Here is a 15456-nt window from a genome sequence, read left to right as displayed (position 1 = left end):
ATCATATACATTCCACCGTATTTAGATTCTTCACCAGACAGTGCAGTGAGGTCTTTCACATGAGTAATGAGATGCAAGGTTATCTCCCTTGAATAAGATTTTTTTTAAAGACCTAAAATATCATACAGCCTTGTGATACAAACACCATGAAGAGCCCCATTTAAAATGTTCCTCATTAATTCAGTTAAGAAAAGTAACTGGCTAAGGCGCCAGATAGGGATTTATCTTTCTCAACCTGACCTAAGGTATGCTTCATATGGAGGTAATGGGCATAATAATTGAAAAAGATCTGATTTATCTTGATATAGATCTTTATCATTAATTTATACTGTACATATATTTGTTGACTTATCATTTTATTTGAATGCTCTGCCATAATGCCTGCTTAAGGTTATTATAAACCTAAGATTGACATAACATGTATTTATGTCACATCGCTAAATCTGTAATAAATCACTAAGCTTTAAAACGTTGTACTGTAACGTAATATTAGTGTGAGTCATGTTACAAAATGTCAAGTTTGCTTGTACAGTACCAGTCAAAAGTTTGGACACATCTACTCATTCAAGGGTTTCTCTTTATTTTTACATAGTAGAATACATAGTAGAATAATAGTGAAGACATCAAAACTATGAAATAACACATATGGAATCATGTAGTAACCCAAGAAGTATTAAACAAATAAAAATATATTTTAGATTTTAGATTCTTCAAAGTAGCCACCCTTTGCCTTGATGAAAGCTTTGCACACTCTTGGCATTTGTTTTGATTTGTTTAACACTTTTTTGATTACTACATGATTCCATGTGTTATTTCATAGTTTTGATGTCTTCACTATTATTCTACAATGTAGAAAACAGTAAAAATAAAGAAAAACCCTTGAATGAGTAGATGTGTCCAAACTTTTGACTGGTACTGTATATGACTACCTTTTCTGTGCAGGCATAGTGTTGGAATAGTAAAATAAAGTTACTTAAATCTCTTTCAACATAATTGAAAGACTCATGTGGTTTGATATGTTAAGATCCCCCCCCCCCCTGCCCCAATCCTTCAGTTGACAGGCTCTTCCGACAATACCAGTGATGGGCAGTAAGACTTAGAGAGACACAGCAGAGAGAGAGCCTTAAAAAAATCAACTGAGGGCCGAGGTGCCAGTATCAGGGCAGAAGGGGACAGAGAGCATGTGACCATAGTTCATCAACTCTGGGAGGGATTCACCTGCATGCATCCCCAAAACAGGAGGAAGAGGACGAAGGCTCCAGCATCATGCTGAACAGGCAGATGGATGCACAGCCAGGCAGAGGGACATGATCCGAACGGAGAGAGAAAACAATCCAAAGGTTTCAGATTCCAGTCTGTGTGTGAACGCTGTACGAATGTAAAAGGAATGATAACAACACTACTATTAATGACCATGGTTTTTGGTCCAGAGCAGCGATATGCACCCTCTCTCTCGCTCTCTCTGCTGGACTGAGATATGGTCAGGCCGTGGGCCCCACTGCTGGCAGTGATTCTGTAGGGGTGTTGGCAAGGGAGGTGGGAGAGTCACATGATGGGACGGGCGGCATGGGGCAGATGGCCTTGTGACTGTAGTACTCCACCACRTGGTTGGGRACCTCCGCKAGGACACATTTGGCRAAGGCAGCYGGCGAGGCCTGTGAAAAARAGAACACAGCTMTAGTCTGGKCAGTTCTGGCACAAGACCCCAAAGGGTTAAAGCAATAATTTTCAGTGGCACCTAAATCCAATGAAACTCTGGGCAAATTGTTTTTTAACCTAACAAAGGAAGAATGGAAAGAGTGATTTGTGTTTTCCGTTGTTTGGGCAGCGGTCAAAATGAAAGAGCTTTGGGGAGCACACAGACAAATCGCATCAAGCTTTTGGAGGCAGTTTTGCATTTTTCATCATTACTTTTCTAAATTAATAGATTTTCTTTCCTGGTGACATTTATTTTCCTTAGGAGGGTTTTCTGAAGCTCCTCCATCTGTAGCACTGGCAAGGCCAGCAAAGGAGAGGCTGCCTGGCTGTTAGCATGTCTTCAAAGCCCCATTGGAGGGTAATGCTATTACTGAAGGGGCTTTGGAGGTCACATTGGGAGACTTAATGGCCGCCAGCATCGCTATTATAAAAAGTAGTGCAGTTTCTGAGACCCACACCTCTGTTCTTTTGGCTTGGTTGGAATATGACTGTGGCATAGCAGAGTAAAGGGAGGTAGGGAAGTTGGAGGGATGGAGGTATAGACGGCGGAAGGGAAGGAGGGCTATACTGACCGTTTTGAAGTCTCTGAAGGGCACAAACTGCACAATGTCCCTGAGGACGGGCTCTCCTTTGGGTGAGCGCAGCACCCCGTCATCCCCGTCCAGGATCTGCATGTCTGTGAAGTCTGCATTGCCCACGCCAACGATGATGATGGACAGGGGCTGGTAGGAGGCACGCACGATGGCCTCGCGTGTGTCCGCCATGTCTGTCACCACGCCGTCCGTGAGGATCAGCAGGATGTGGTAACGCTGGTGGAGAGAGGAAAGAGGAGAGGGTTGCGGTTGCGTGTTAACCTTTTGTCACCACACACTTCAGTGCCCTTGGCTTGTCTGTGTGTAACACGTTATCCTCTGAAATCTGACTGCTCCCACTGAGAAACACTGAGAAAAGTAATAATGTATTAATCTCTAGTCCCATCAACACCTCTCTCTCTCCCTGCAGGATATCAATATGAATGAGAAAACCCTCAACATCTACAGGTATCCTACATTTGCCAATGGATTTTACATATGAGGTCTATGAGTTTATTCCCATGTATTCTCCTCTAAGATGTCCCATGAGTCCCTAGGGATTAAAGGGCCCCGGCTGCAGTTTTAACTCATGTCCTGAATTCTCTTTGCATTGATCCTTTGGTCTCATTTACTGATCAGAAGAAGGGATGATTGAATAATAAATGAAGATCAGTACAAGGACAAAGCAGAAGAAATGGCCAGAGTGATGGAAAAGTGTTTCAAATGTAATGGGAATAGCCTGAGGGCAAACTAATGTAGGAACACATTGATATTAAAGGCCTTGGGCATTCTTGTTAATTCAATCCGTACCGCGTTTCATTGAGAGATTTTAAAAAGGTGCTTATGCAGAACCTCAATAAATGATAACATTTATATAATGGGTTGGTCTAATCCTGGATCCTGATTGGTTTAAACCGAGTTCCAGACAGTATCTATTCCACAAGTTAGCACCGGCTAAGGCTATGAAATGCCTATTTAATGTTCCATCTCACTGCGCAATCCACTGTCTCATCAGCCCAACCAGACAATTTATAAACTTGATCTCCCATTTCTTTTAGACTAGTATTTGGTTTTCAACAGCAGAGATTTGTATAAACCTTGCTGTCGGTCTCTCTGATATTTGTAACATTGTTTCAATATTGAAATTCGATCTCCAGCTGTTCGATAGTAATCAACGTGTCGGGACTCGGGAGTCAGGATGAGACAAGCAGCTTTTCTCAGCCAGTTGAAATCATAAATCAGCATCATTTGTATGGATATATACAATAGAAAAACAGGTCAAACTAAACAAAATGCAGCTAGTTTGTTGTCTTTCCAGCTTCAGTTTGGAAGAGCTAGCCAATGACAAGCTTACTGGTGAGAGAGCAAATGTTCTATGCCAGGCGAAATAGCTCATCATTAGCTCATTGTTATGGATGTATCTAAATGAATGTCACTAGAAAACAGTTTAAACAAACACAAATGCAGCTACTTTTCTGTTATTCTGGCTGCACTGTTTGATGTGACTGTGTTAGCCCAAGTTGGCTAGCTAATAATAAGGGTATAACAACGTTGCCAGCCAGCATGACAACGAAACATTTAGAACAAATGTCCATAGATATAGAATAAAAGACTTAACTGGGTCGTGTCAATCCTAGACTTGACGATTTGGACTATATCTTGTGGAAGTAGTATGAATAAATTTATCTAAACAATGTTTTTAATGGAAATATGTCAATCATTATTTGAATTCGTTGGTATCCCGTTGTATAAAAGTGATAATTCCCTCAAATACGGTGTTTGGAGGATATATTGGCACGGTTTGCCAGCCTGAGACTAACAACTGTGCCAATTTCCTCCAAAACACCGGCTTCTAGAGGCATAATCACTTAATTAGGCAAAAACATTTAATAGTGAATGACTTCACTATTATGTTTTTCATTTCTACACTCAATCATACACCTACATGGTCTGTCTCGGCTGACTGGTATTAATTGTGTAAAAGCTGAGCTGAGCCTGAGACAGCTCATCCATGGAGGCTCAATGGGTGGGATATCAGTTATGGATATATGTATTTTTTTCCATATCATGCAAGCCTGTACTGTACATCACTCCATTACAGGGACACTTACTGAGGCATCTTTGATGGTCTCCTCTCCTGCTGACAGCTTGGCTATCCTGCTGATGATGGGAGAGACGTTGGTTGGGCCATACAGCTGGATCTTAGGCAGACAGTTCTGGTAGGCCTCCACCACCCCCTGAATCTCTGATCACACACACACACACGTTCTACTGTGGGTACACACCTTGAAGTAGCACATTGAGGGACCGAGGGAGGAAGGGAGGGAGACAAGTGGGCTGGAGTAAAATAACTAAGGATCAAAGTATTACTAGAAATGTGAATTTGTAGGGCTCTGTGTCCATTAAAGACAGATTCTGAGAGTGGGAAAAGCACTCAAGCTCCACATGTTATCCTCTATGCAAATTTTTCATTGTAAAATGTCAGCGGTAGAGATTGATGGAGGGTTGGGCAGAGCTGCTGAGATGTTCAGAAGTATAAGGTACCCAGAGGAGGCTTCATCTCTCTTACCTTCACATTCATCATCCTCTGGGTTGAAATTGATGGCAAAGTCATGGGACACCTGTTTGTTGGGAAATAAAACAAGGTCAGACACTGTTGTACTGGAAATTAGGGTAGACACAAAATCCCTATGCCTCATTTTAAATACAACTGGGGTCTTCAAGGACACTCATTTATTTCAGTCCACATTTTACAATATTTTGAATGTCTGGAGTAGCGGTAGAATAAATGAAAATATAGGACCATAAGTCCACATAAAGCTTACTTTGAGTATGAGAATGACCCTGTTCCTGATATTAAGTGGTCCAGTTATCTTATTGAACAAAGCCACAGTCACACAGCCTTTTGAAAGCATTTACTATTTTGGGTAAATACAACAGCTGTGGGCTCTTGAACTATTCTAAGTGACAGCAAAAATGCTGAATTTACTGATTTGGTTTTGTAGCATTTTAGCAGCCTGGGGTACAGAAATATTTCAGATGTGGCATTTTTCTATCCAATCAAAACAACAGTCTTTTCGGTCCAGTGTATGTACCTTTGACAAGACAGATGTCATTAAGCCATAATTACAGAACTTACAGTAGTCAAGTCTATTTATAAGCCAATGCACAGAACAGAAGCAGATCCTGATAGCCTTCTTTGATCTTTCTCTGTCTGTTGACCTGCCAGTACTTCAGTGTGCCTGTAATATGACTCTCTATCTCTGGAAGCAGTCTGTGTCTGAAAGCGGTGTGTGTGTGTGCGCGCGGCACTTCAAACCCTCTCCCCAGGGTGCTAGTTAAAACAACAGCGGAGTCGCTGTTCTCCATGCCAAATCTGCTAAAACAACGCCCCTCTCTCGCTCCTAAAACCTTCTGACAAGTGGACATCAACACCAAGGAGCCTTGCGCCACACTGCCTGCTTGCCATTATTTTAATTTCCTCAGAACATGTTATTTTCTCAGGGACATGTATTTCCAGAGAAGGGGCTTGTGAATAAAAATAAACTCAATTATGAATTTGAAATGTGAGATTTTGACAGAGTGACGAATGGTGTCAGGATATAGGGCAATCAGCCCGTTCAATATAGACTTAAGGCATGGGCAAATACCAAGAGGAGAGAGGGAAAATAAGCAGTGGGGGAAAAGATTATAACAACTAAACAAGATAATACTCACCTCGTAATTGGGTGGAATTCTGGCACCAAATCCCAAGGCGGAAAATCTTTTGTCACTAAAATGTAAAGTAGAGTAAATCAATCATACTGTTGTCACTGTTACAATAGAGAACACACTGTCACTGTTACAATAGAGAACACACTGTCACAATATAGAACACACTGTCACTGTTACAATAGAGAACACACTGTCACTGATCAAATGGAAGATACTTGTCGAGAACATTATTGTAATTGATCTCTTCCACACAGGAAAAACTACACTGCAAATCCCTCCTTTTAAGTCTGTTTACAATTCAATCAGTTAGGACACTCAAATGACAATTTAAGAATTGCTTCTATGTTCCAGCTGTCAGTTTGCACCTATGGGGTGAGATTATGTTACTCTCCGGCACTAAGTGGAAATTGTGCCGTCGCAATTGCTGTATTCCCCACATCATTATCGGTATCATTCTAATATGATGAGCTGATGTAGTACTATATGCTCTGCCATATTGAATGCATTACTCTTTGTCAGGAGGGCAGGAGAGCACTGCACTAGAGGAATGAAAGCAGGAACTGTGGGGGAGAATGAGAGTGTAAGACACAGTAGGACAGAAGCAACACCTGCTGGGAAATACCACTAGACATACAGTAGATCTGATCACATGGTGAGCTGTGGGGCTCACTGAGCAGTATGCGAGCCGAGACAAGAAACAATACAGGAGTCCTCATAGTGCAACGGCAAAAAGAGAGGGTTTAAGAAAGGATTAAAATGTGAGATGGTTAGTGAGATACACACATTCCCTGTCAGAGAACGAGAGCTGTATCTACCACTCTCCAATCCATGGCACTGTGAACATGTGTGCTGGGCTGTGTTAGTGTCTTTTCCATCACATTAGTAATACTGCCTAAATGCATGATTTTGTCTCTGCTATCAGAAAAATGTTCATGCAGAAAAAAAGTGGATTCTCGAGCACCGTGGCAATCTGAATGAACATCTCGGTTTCAGCCATCAGCATTTGAAAGGAGCTGTTTTAATTTATTTACTGCAGCAGGAAGGGGAGAGAGTGATGACATGGGCTGGGAACACTAAAGCAGGAAGTAATAAGCATTCAATTGAAGATTTGCCTGTAAGCCCTCATTAGAGACAACTAAAGCTTTCCCTTTACTCTGAACTTTAATTCGCTGGCTGATTGATACGTTCTCCAGCACATTAAAGGCAAAGTAATGGAAAAACAGATGATGAAACCCTTCTGGTCTCATCATCTACCCTTGGGAATTAAGAATGATCATCTCTGTGCTAAACATAGTAATCTTCAATTGGGCTTCCTCTGTCTCAGGAGATGGTACAGTCTCTCTCATGAGAGAGCGGCATCCTGAAAGAGAGAAGCTGTCCGCACAACCAAGGCCACTACAAAGGTAACTGGTTTCCAAATGCGCAAAGGCTGCTGCCATCCCCGATATTCACAGTTTGCTTACAGCTGCTCATTCTTTTCACTCTAAAGACGGACAGGGGAGCATCTAACAAGCAAGCCAATCAAAATTGTATTTATTTTTTCAATTTAAATTGGGCTTGGTGGATGTACAGTACAACACATTTGGAACGTCATCCCAAAACCATAGTCCTTTGCTCTAGCAGGCCTAGCTATACACAAGGGCACGCAGACACACACACACTTGATTACCAACAACGACGAGACAGGCTACAGGGAGGAGGTGAGGGCACTCGGAGTGTGGTGTCAGGAAAACAACCTCTCACTCAATGTCAACAAAACAAAGGAGATGATCTTGGACTTCAGGAAGCAGCAGAGGGAGCACCCCCCTATCCACATCGAAGGGACAGCAGTGGAGAAGGTGGAAAGTTTTAAGTTCCTCGGCGTACACATCATAGACAAACTGAAATGGTCCACCCACACAGACAGTGTGGTGAAGAAGACGCAACAACGCCTCTTCAACCTCAAGAGGCTGAAGAAATTTGGCTTGTCACCCAAAACCCTGACAAACTTTTACAGATGCACAATCGAGAGCATCCTGTATCACAGCCTGGTACGGCAAACTGCTCCTCCCTCAACCGCAAGGCTCTCCAGAGGGTGGTGCGGTCTGCACAACGCATCACCGGGGGCAAACTACCTGCCCTCCATGACCAGATGTCACAGAAAAGCCAAAAAGATCATCAAGGACAACCACCCGAGCCACTTCCTGTTCCCACCGCTACCATCCAGAAGGCGAGGTCAGTACAGGTGCATTAAAGCTGGGACCGAGAGAATTAAAAACAGCTTCTATCTCAAGGCCATCAGACTGCTAAACAGCAATCAATAACTCAGAGGCAGCTGCCTACATTGAGACCCAATCACTGGCCACTTTAATAAATGGATCACTAGTCACTTTAAACAATGCCACTTTAATAATGTTTACATATTTTACATTACTCATATCATATGTATATACTGTATTTTATACCATCTATTGCACCTGGCCTATGCTGCTCGGCTATCGCTCATCCATATATTTACATATTCTCATTCACCCCTTTAGATTTGTGTGTATTAGGTAATTGTTGGGAAATCGTTAGATGACTTGTTAGAAATTACTGCACTATCGGAACTAGAAGGACAAGAATTTCGCTACACTCGCATTAATATCTGCTAACCATGTGTATGTGACAAATAAAATTTGAATTGATTTTGACACAGACTCCGTTCTGTCCACTAGAGGAAGATGCTCAGACATCCCTCTAAACACAGAATCTCAAGGCCCCGTCTCTCTATCAACCCAGGTAAAAGAGAGCTGGTAAAACAGCTTGGATCAATGAAGGAAAACAGCAGACGTGATTTCTCTCTCTGCCCCCAGTTGAGTTATTGAAATGCTCTCTTTTTGTTCCCTCCATCAACACTTTGGTCCTTAATCTCCTTCATCCTCAACTCCTTAATCCTCAGATGAAGAAAGAGGGGAAAGTGGACCTTCTCTCTCCCACCACCCTCCATCGGGAGATTTAAGCAGATTCTGTAAATGGCTAATCCTGCTTTAAATGAATCCCACAGGACAGCGCTATCCAGGAGAAAGGACAGGAATAACCTGCAGGAGCAATGGAGGTGTACGAGAACAAAATTGGCTGCAACAGCGCGCCGAAAACACATTTTCTCTGACAGCAAATCATGACAAATGAGTGACTAAACTGCATGCAGGTTCAGGTTGGGCGGGTAGTTTTGTTAATTATTGTCTGTAATGCAAGGGAGATCCATCACAATGGGTGAATGAGAAATGGACATACAACATACTCTCTGCTCGGCAGTGGCAAAGCCAGTTTCAAGTTCTATAATACAATTCAAACCACTCAACCACTGATGTCTGATATCGCTGCCTTGAATAGCCATCTTTGACATACTGCTGTTCTTGTTTATTTTCCTTGTATCTTTCTATTCTATCTAGTCCGCTGTGTTTTGTCCAAACAGAAAGCTCATTACAATACATCAGACTTATCATTTTAACATAACAGCGAGATGGACCTGAAACAGCTTCTCAAAGTTGCCTCAGCGATTTATCTTACTTTTCTCCTCTGACGCATGTTCCATAGCTCCTCAAATATCAAGAGAAGAGGCTGTACAAATACTTCCACTGCAGCTACTGCTACTTAGTTGTGATGCTTGACACTTCTCTGTTCTATCCGTCAGTTTAATACTTTGTGTGTCATGTTTTGTCTTTGATCATCATGTCTTGTCCCTGTGCTTCCCTCTGCTGGTCTTATTAGGTTCTTTCCCTCTTTCTATCCCTCTCTCTCCCCCTTCCTCTTTCCCTCTCTCGCTCTCTCTCTCTATCGTTCCGTTCCTGCTCCCAGCTGTTTCTCATTCTCCTAACGACCTCATTTACTCTTTCACACCTGTCCCTATTTGCCCTCTGATTAGAGTCCCTATTTTCTCCTCTGTTTTCCGCTTCTGTCCTTGTCGGATTCTTGTTTGATGTTTGCTGTTCTGTGTCCTTGTTCCGCCCTGTCGTGTTTTTTGCCTTCTTCAGATGCTGCGTGTGAGCAGGTGTCTATGTCAGCTACGGCCTGTGCCTTCCTAAAGCGACCTGCAGTCTGTGGTCGCGTCTCCAGTCGTTCCTCTCTATTGACGAGAGGATTTCAGTTTCCTGTTTGGATTTACCATTGATATTATCCAGGGAAATCATTATTTGTTTAATACTGGAATAAAGACTCTGTTTCTATTACGTCGCTTTTGGGTCCTCATTCACCAGCATAACAGAAGAATCCGACCAAGAATGGACCCAGCGACTACGGATTCTCACAACACTGCCGTCGAGATCCAGGGGCAATGCTCGGCAGACACGAGCAGGAATTGTCTGCTGCTCGTCATGCCGTTGAGACCCTGTCGCTCAGGATCTCTCAGGACAGTTTCAAAGTCTTCGTCTCGTGCCACCAGCTACTTCCTGGTCTTCGAGTCTCCGGAACCTAGGGTTAATAACCCACCATGTTACTCAGGGCAGCCCTCATGGTGCGCTCCTCGTGCACAACCATCTGTCGTACTTCCTGTTGCCATCTATCCAGCTACGTCTCCTTCTGAGTCGGAACCTGGGTTAATGACACAGCTACCTCTTTGGGCAGCCACTGAGTGTCTGGTGAAGTATTCTAACCTCTATGCCAGAATACTTAAGTGAGTTGATCGGCGTCTCTAAGTATCAAGCTGTCCGCTTTTATGCGAGGTACGCGAGGGGCCTTCAGGCGCTAGGCTCTAGCACGGATGTTGTAAGGTTTACGATTCAGCAGTATCGGAGACTCTATACGGTTTCTATCGTTCATCGCTTTGGGAAGGAGATAGACCGTCGGTCGCATTCGTTCTGGGTGACGGAATGGTAGCACTCTTCTCGGAGGTGGAGCTTGCCCTGTGTCATGGTGGTAACCACCGGAGTTAAGGAGAGATTCCTCGTCCGGGGTTCCCTTCAGCAGTGGACCTTGAGTTGCACTCGCCATCCGCGATAGAGACACGACGGGTAAGGACTTCTTTGCGCCGAGCCTCGCTGTGAACGAGGTAGATGCTCACCGTGAGACGGCTAGTGTTCCCCTCTCTCGCTTCTCGACCATCTGCCTCCCCGGCTTCAGGAGACTGAGCCCATGCAGTCTGGAGGTATTGCGATCTCGACCTAAGGAGAGGGAACGAGAATCACCAACCGCCTTTGCTCTATTGCGGTTCTGCTGGACATTTTGTCATGTCATGTCCAGTAAAGCCAGAGCTCATCAGTAGCGGAGGGCTATGCTGGTGAGCGCTACTACTCAGTCTCTCCATCAAGATCCTGTACTACCTTGTCGTCCATCTACGCTGGACCGGTTCGGCTGCTTCCTGCAGTGCCTTGATAGACTCTGGGGCTGAGGGTTGTTTTATGACGAAGCATGGGCTCGGAAACATGACATTCCTCTCAGACAGTTAGGGAAGCCCACGCCCATGTTCGCCTTAGATGGTAGTCTTCTCCCCAGTATCAGATGTTGAGACACTACCTTTAACCCTCACAGTATCTGGTAACCACAGTGAGACCATTTCCTTTTTGATTTTCTGTTCACCTTTTACACCTGTTTGTTTGGTCATCCCTGGCTAGTATGTCATAATCCTTCTATTAATTGTCGTTAGTAATTCTATCCTATCCTGGAACGTTTCTTGTCATGTGAAGTGTTTGATGTCTGCTATCCCTCCTGTTTCTTCTGTCCCCTCTACTCAGGAGGAACCTGGTGATTTGACAGGAGTGCGGAGGAATATGATGATCTGCGCACGGTCTTCAGTCCCGCTCCAGAGCCAGCTCCCTTCTCCTCACCGGTTGTATGATTGTTGTATCTGATCTCCTTCCGGGGACCACTCCCCCTCGGGTAGACTATACTCTCTGTCGGCTCCCGAACGTAAGGCTCTCGAGGATTATCTGTCTGTTTTCGAGCCGGCGTACCGTGGTCCTTCTCCTCTCCGCTGGAGCGGGGTTTTTCTTTGTTAAGAAGAAGGACGGCACTCGTGCGCCCTGCGTGGATATCGAGGCTGAATGACATAACGGTTAAGAATCGTTATCCGCTCCCCTTATGTCGTCAGCCTTCGAGATTCTGCAGGAGCCAGGTTCTTTACTAAGTTGGACCTTCGTAACGCTTACCATCTCGTACGCATCAGAGAGGGGACGAGTGGAAAACGGCGTTAACACTCCGGTTAGGGATTTTGAGTACCGGGTTCTGGCGTTCGGTTCGCTAATGCTCCAGCTGTCTTTCAGGCATTAGTTAATGATGAGTACTGAGAGACATGCTGAACATTTTTGTTTTCGTTTACCTTGACGATATCCAGATTTTTTTCACCGCACTCGAGATTCATGTTCAGCAGTTCGACGTGTACTCCAGGCTTTTAGAGAATTGTCTCTATGTAAGGCTGAGAAGTGCGCTTTCATGTCTCCTCTGTCACATTTCTCGGTTCTGTTATTTCCCGCTGAAGGCATTCAGATGGATCCGCGCTCAAGGTCCAGGCTGTCAGCGATTGGCCCGTTCCTAAGTCACGTGTCGAGTTGCAGCGCTTTCTCGGTTCTTCGCTAATTCCTATCGGCGTTTCATTCGTAATTTCGGTCAAGTGGCTGCCCCTCATCAGCTCGACTTCTGTCAGACTTGCTTTAAGTGGTCCGGTTCGCCCAGGGAGCTTTTGATCTCCTCAAGAAGCGTTTTACATCCGCCCCTATCCTTGTATCCTGAGTCACTAAACAATTCATTGTCGAGGTTGACGCTTCAGAGGTGGCGTGGTGAGCCATTCTTCAGCGCTTCATTCTGCACGATAAGGTCCATCCTTGCGCTTACTTTTCTCATCGCCTGTCGCATCGGAGCGCAACTAGATGTGGGTAACCGCGAACTGCTGCCTCCGCTTAGCATAGCGGAATGGGACAGTGGTTGGAGGGGGCGACCGTCCTTTTGTCGTTTGCGACCATAAGAACCTTGAGTACATCGTTTCTGCCGACTTAATGCACGTCAAGCTCGTTGGGCGTTGTTTTTCGCTCGTTTCGAGTTCGTGATTTCCTATCGCCCGGGAAATAAGCACCAAGCCTGATGCCTTATCCCGTCTCTTTAGTTCTTCTGTGGTTTCTACCGACCCGAGGGGATTCTCCCTGAAGGGCGTGTTGTCGGGTTGACTGTCTGGGAATTGAGAGACAGGTAAAGCAAGCACTCACTCACACTGCGTCGCGCGCGCTTGTCCTAGTAACCTTCTGTTCGTTCCTGTCTCTACTCGTCTGGCTGTTTTCAGTGGGCTCACTCTGCCAAGTTAGCTGGCCACCCGGCGTTCGGGGTACGCTTGCTTCTATTCGCCAGCGGTTTTGGTGGCCTACTCAGGAGCGGGACACGCGCCGTTTCGTGGCTGCTTGTTCGGACTGCGCGCAGACTAAGTCAGGTAACTCTCCTCCTGCCGGTCGTCTCAGACCGCTTCCCATTCCTTCTCGACCATGGTCTCACATCGCCTTAGACTTTATTACCGGTCTGCCTTCGTCTGCGGGGAAGACTGTGATTCTTACGGTTATCGATAGGTTCTCTAAGGCGGCACATTTCATTCCCTCGCTAAGCTTCCTTCCGCTAAGGAGACGGCACAAATCATCTTGAGAATGTGTTCAGAATTCATGGCCTCCCGTTAGACGCCGTTTCAGACAGAGGTCCGCAATTCACGTCACAGTTTTGGAGGGAGTTCTGTCGTTTGATTGGTGCTTCCTCAGTCTCTCTTCCGGGTTTCATCCCCAGTCTAACGGTCAAGCAGAAAGGGCCAATCAGTCGATTGGTCGCATATTACGCAGCCTTTCGTTTCGAAACCCTGCGTCTTGGGCAGAACAGCTCCTGGGCTGAGTACGCTCACAACTCGTTCCTTCGTCTGCTACCGGGCATCTCTCGTTTCAGAGTAGTCTTGGGTACCAGCCTCCTCTGTTCTCGTCCAGCTCGCGAGTCCAGCGTTCCCTCCGCTCAGGCTTTTGTCCAACGTTGTGAGCGCACCTGGAGGAGGGTCAGGTCTGCACTTTGCCGTTACAGGGCGCAGACTGTGAGAGCCGCCAATAAACGTAGGATTAAGAGTCCTAGGTATTGTCGCGGTCAGAGAGTGTGGCTTTCCACTCGTAACCTTCCCTTACGACAGCTTCTCGCAAGTTGACTCCGCGGTTCATTGGTCCGTTCCGTGTCTCTCAGGTCGTCAATCCTGTCGCTGTGCGACTGCTTCTTCCGCGACATCTTCGTCGCGTCCACCCTGTCTTCCATGTCTCCTGTGTCAAGCCTTTTCTTCGCGCCCCGTTCGTCTTCCCTCCCCCCCCCCGTCCTTGTCGAGGGCGCACCTATTTACAAGGTACGGAAGATCATGGACATGCGTTCTCGGGACGTGGTCACCAGTACTTAGTGGATTGGGAGGGTTAACGGTCCTGAGGAGAGGGTTGGGTTCCATCTCGGGACGTGCTGGACCGTTCGTTGATTGATGATTTCCTTCGTTGCCGCCAGGGTTCCTCCTCGAGTGCGCCAGGAGGCGCTCGGTGAGTGGGGGGGTACTGTCATGTTTTGTCTTTGATCATCATGTCTTGTCCCTGTGCTTCCCTCTGCTGGTCTTATTAGGTTCTTTCCCTTTCTCTCTCTCTCTCTCCTCTCCTCTCTCCTCTCCCGCTTCTCTCTCTATCGTTCCGTTCCTGCTCCCAGCTGTTTCTCATTCTCCTAACGACCTCATTTACTCTTTCACACCTGTCCCCTATTTTGCCCTCTGATTAGAGTCCCTATTTCTCCCTCTGTTTTCCGCTTCTGTCCTTGTCGGATTCTTGTTTGATGTTTGCTGTCCTGTGTCCTTGTTCCGCCCTGTCGTGTTTTTTGCCTTCTTCAGATGCTGCGTGTGAGGCGGTTGTCTATGTCAGCTACGGCCTGTGCCTTCCTGAAGCGACCTGCAGTCTGTGGTCGCGTCTCCAGTCGTTCCTCTCTACTGACGAGAGGATTTCAGTTTCCTGTTTTGGATTTACCTTTGATATATCCAGGAGAATCATTGTTTGTTTGATACTGGAATAAAGACTCTGTTTCTATTACGTCGCTTTTGGGTCCTCATTCACCAGCATAACATTGTGGGAATAGAACCTGGTGTTTGAGAAAATGTAGAGGTGCCACAAGTACCGAGCACAAACAGAGAGTGAAAGAAACTGGCTTTCAAGTCTGACTATGGTTTCCTCAGATAATGTAAACATTCTCTGGGAAGTGGCCTTTCTATGTAGTGGTATACATATTCCCTTTGATTGTGCTCAACGTTTTAGGATTCTTATGCCTTTTTCCAATTGAGCCTGGATTAAACATCACAACCTACAGGTTGGGTCAGTGTGTGTGGAGTAGTGGTCTGCCTCAAGTGTTTTCTTAAGCAGCATATGTCTGTACTAAGTGTCTTTCCTCAAGTGTTTCCTTAAGCAGCACATGTCTGTACTAAGTGTCTTTCCTCAAGTGTTTCCTTAAGCAGCACATGTCTGTACTAAGTGTCTTTCCTCAAGTGTTT

The 15456-nt window shown here is 45.4% G+C and overlaps 1 protein-coding gene across 1 annotated transcript in view; it reads right to left on the bottom strand.

The window, feature by feature from the left end:
• Window positions 1-1145: 1145 nt before the first annotated feature.
• Window positions 1146-15456, bottom strand: part of LOC111969366 (copine-7) — a 43210-nt gene continuing 28899 nt past the window's right edge. Inside the window, exons 11-15 of the mRNA XM_023995452.2 lie at window positions 5988-6042; window positions 4840-4891; window positions 4382-4515; window positions 2271-2507; window positions 1146-1655 (exon numbers count right to left, since the gene is read on the bottom strand). Coding sequence (XP_023851220.1) covers window positions 1482-1655; window positions 2271-2507; window positions 4382-4515; window positions 4840-4891; window positions 5988-6042 — 652 coding nt within the window. The 3' untranslated portion in view covers window positions 1146-1481. The remainder of the gene's footprint in view (window positions 1656-2270; window positions 2508-4381; window positions 4516-4839; window positions 4892-5987; window positions 6043-15456) is intronic.

The sequence above is a fragment of the Salvelinus sp. IW2-2015 genome, linkage group LG10, assembly GCF_002910315.2.
Source record: "Salvelinus sp. IW2-2015 linkage group LG10, ASM291031v2, whole genome shotgun sequence".
NCBI classification, from domain to species: Eukaryota; Metazoa; Chordata; class Actinopteri; order Salmoniformes; family Salmonidae; genus Salvelinus; species Salvelinus sp. IW2-2015.
This window is presented reverse-complemented; position numbering and strand designations above follow the sequence as displayed.